Source organism: Dermacentor variabilis, chromosome 3 (genome assembly GCF_050947875.1).
Source record: "Dermacentor variabilis isolate Ectoservices chromosome 3, ASM5094787v1, whole genome shotgun sequence".
Lineage (NCBI taxonomy): Eukaryota > Metazoa > Arthropoda > Arachnida > Ixodida > Ixodidae > Dermacentor > Dermacentor variabilis.
Genome location: NC_134570.1, coordinates 115,054,926 through 115,058,221, shown reverse-complemented (window position 1 = coordinate 115,058,221; position 3,296 = coordinate 115,054,926). Strand labels below are relative to the sequence as shown.

General features: G+C 50.2%; 1 protein-coding gene across 1 annotated transcript; it reads right to left on the bottom strand.

Moving 5' to 3' along the window:
• Positions 1–249: 249 nt before the first annotated feature.
• On the bottom strand, positions 250–3,041 carry LOC142574113 (uncharacterized). The gene is made up of 2 exons (XM_075683272.1): positions 2,843–3,041; positions 250–1,986 (listed from the first exon to the last, which is right to left on the bottom strand). Exon 2 carries the CDS (start codon positions 1,793–1,795, stop codon positions 941–943), a length of 855 nt encoding a protein of 284 aa, XP_075539387.1. The 5' UTR covers positions 1,796–1,986; positions 2,843–3,041; the 3' UTR covers positions 250–940.
• Positions 3,042–3,296: the final 255 nt, after the last annotated feature.

The window sequence follows — 3,296 nt, the reverse complement described above, 5'->3', positions numbered from 1 at the left end:
ATCAGGTACACAACATATATTTTTTCTAGAATCCTTGTGTACATCTCAAATTTCTTTTTCTTCCTCAAAGCTTCTTTAACTGCCTTGCACCGCCACCTGTGCATCTGCTGCATGGCGTTCTACCTGGTGTATCAATATGCAACGGCAATGCAAAACGTGTACGTATCGATGCTAGGCGGCACGAAGCGTCAACATCGCATGTCTCCTCGCGCGCTTGGACGCGTTTGTAGGGTATTTGCCCGCTGCATGCTAGCAAGCGCTAGCGTGGCTCAGCGATAGAGTAGCTGACTCCTTCGCAGCGGGCCCGGTTTCGATCCCGACTGGAATTTTTTTTTCTCATTCCCTACGATAGCAGCTACGGACACCGGCGGCGGAAGTGTTGGTGGACACCATCGCCGACCGAAACGGCTATTAGAATGAGCCCACAACATTTTACGCTATAAAACAGTTAGCTCCTGTTAAAAGTGTTTGCGCACAATGTTTGTGAAATATATAGGGGCTACGTGGGCCTGCGAGCATGGAGCTGACTAAAGGCAATTTGAGCGTTGCTGCTGTATTAAATAAGCTCACTTGTCCTAGCGAATGAAAGGAAATCTCATGCTAACAGTACACAGGCCTGGGCAACACTAGACAGCCGAAACACATACATGACGCGGTTTCAGAATATAGCCCGAATACTTGTAAATATGTGCAAGCGGTTGTAAGACAACATTTTTGAAAACGGCATTCTAAGACACTTACCGAAAGCCTTATCCGTGATACAGGAGCCGCTTACTACCGTTAACACTGTGGCAAGACTATAGGACACCTAGCGCGACCATTCAAATCCATGCCTATATGCACTGCCAATTTACTGTCGGTTCTAGTCATTTTCATAGTATTTGCATGTTCGTAGTAATTTATGAAACCAGACGTAGAAGCTCACACACGTCCTCTACCTTCATTTTTTCTGTTGTGTTGCAGTTCCGGCGCTGGCTTTACCAGACAGCACGGCATCGAATTCCTCCATCAACTGGAGAAGTTCTTTGCTTTCCGCTTTGCGTAGTGGAGGACGCGACTTGGAGTGGACGCGTTCAACAGATTTCTGCGCTTTTGGGTTGATGAAAGTTGCCATCAGGTTCTCTTCCGAGACTGCTCGCGACGCCCCAGCTGGCGCAGCGCGAGCTCCCGCAAATTGCGGAAAGCGCCCTGCTGAAGCGGTCCTGGAGCTAGGACCGCTTACGTCGCTAGCTGGGAAGGGTTCCGCAAAACCTCGCTGGCCACTTCCAAGTTGGAGGTCATTTTGAGCAGGATTATTACAGTGCCCGGCAGGAAGTCCCAGTGGTGGTGCGCAGGGTCTCTGCAGTCCTGGAGGCCCTAGAATCGGTGGCGGCGGATACGAGGGCCCAGGCGGACGTCCACTGCGTTCGACACAGGTGTTTGTTGACTGAGGGCGTGTAAGCCCAGCTGGACGCAAGGCTCGCGCCATTGCTCGTCCATCGGCTGACCCACAAGGTGGTCTCGCGCGTTCCGATGGAGGGTAGCCAGGTTGCAGCGTGCCGCGAGAGGCGTCCGGAGGTCTGGCACCGCCATCCTCTGCCCGGCCCCCTGGTGGCAGGAGTCGCATTGGTGGAACAATTCCGGGGCTCGGGTTGGCATTTTGCCATGTCGGAATAGGCGACGAACGACCGCTGGCCGTTTGAATTCGAGCCGGGTTCGCATTTTGCCACGTCGGGATCGGAGACGAGCGACCGCTGCCGAATGGAGCTCTGTCTGCACGTGAAGCGCCGACGATCGTCTCGTAGGACCCCGGCATGCGGCTCGCGTTCAGACCCAACGGTGCCTGCGGGCATGCTCTTCCTTGTGGGGACTGTCGTCCTTGTTCGTATGCTGCATTCTCAGACGGGCGCGAACCCAGTCCCAAAACCGGTGATGGATCTCCGTAAGGCAAGCGTGGAGAGCGTGCGCCCCCCGGTGGCGCGTATTGCGCGAAACCAAATGGTGGTCCTGCAAAAGGTGAAATAAGAAGAAACGTTTGTTTTACGCACTTTCACAGCTTCCTGTCCGAAGAAGAAATCAACGCAATAAACAAAACATTCCCCGAGGATCTACCGGAATGGATAGAATGTCTGTATCCCGAAGCAACATTTGTGAGACATTATCCAAACGTCTCCCCTGGATATATGCAAAAAACGAAAAACATACTTAAAGCAAAAAGAAAAAGAGAAAGCCCCAGAATGCCACTGTGGGACTAAATGTTTTCTTTAAAACGCAGCCAAAATAAAACAGGCCGCTTTAGTCCACAGAACGCCGCTTTGGGACTATATTTCGATTAAAATACCATCAAAGCAAAACCACCGGCGTTAGTCTCAAGTAGTACCGTACGGGAGCAACGTATCAAAGAAGAAAACTTTCATTCTCCTTATTATTTCATCTTTGCCAGCATTTTAGGTGCTCTTATCGCCAGCAAATAATTTCACGATTAACTGCGCAAATGTTTTGCAAAATTAGGCGATTTAATATTAAGACGATTAGTAAATAATATTATTTATCTTTTAGACGAAACTTTTATAGGCAAAGCTTTTATAGAGCTCGTGCGATAACTTCAGTCGGAAAAGCCGTCGTTCTGAAATAAGGGTAGGAAACCATGCTCCTTTTAATTGCTTCGCGAAACCTGCGGTGCTATTCGGGACATTGTCGAATTCCGCCGTGTATTGTGAAATTTGATAAAAGGTGGCGTCTTTTGTCAGGAGGCGTGCCATTTGCGCCGGTAATTCTAATATGCATATTTATATTTTGTCACACTGGAGCGTCCAGCACAAGGGCGGCATGCAGCGTTGCTGCTGGCAGGATAGGTCGTTACCTGTTGGAGGGCGTGGAGGAGAAGCACCTCCGGGCAAGTGAGCCCTGGGTAAGATCCCTGAGGTGCGAACCCCTGGGCCGGACGTGGAGCACCCGGTAGGGCACCCTGGTTGTGCCGGACCATATCCTTGTGGGGGCGCGGAGAATCCAAGACCACCTGGAGAAGATTCTGGTCGCTGTGGGCCGCCGAAACCGGGAGTCCGTTGTACGCCATACGCTGTAATACACGTTCTGCTATATATAGTGCAATGAACGAGAAGAAGGGGGGTTAACCGAGGGGCCCGATTTTATTAGTCGTATCATAAGAAGCCAACAAACAATGAAACCAAGGACAACATAGAGGACCATTACTTGTCCGTATAAATGAAACGAAACGATAAATTAATGGAAATGAAAGTGAATGAAGAAACAACCGAGGGGCCCGATTTTTATTAGTCGTGTCTTAAGAAGGCAAC

Bases quoted from the DNA above. Each gene is read 5' to 3' on its own strand.
- LOC142574113 (XM_075683272.1), bottom strand. From the start codon at position 1,795: ATGCCGGGGTCCTACGAGACGATCGTCGGCGCTTCACGTGCAGACAGA.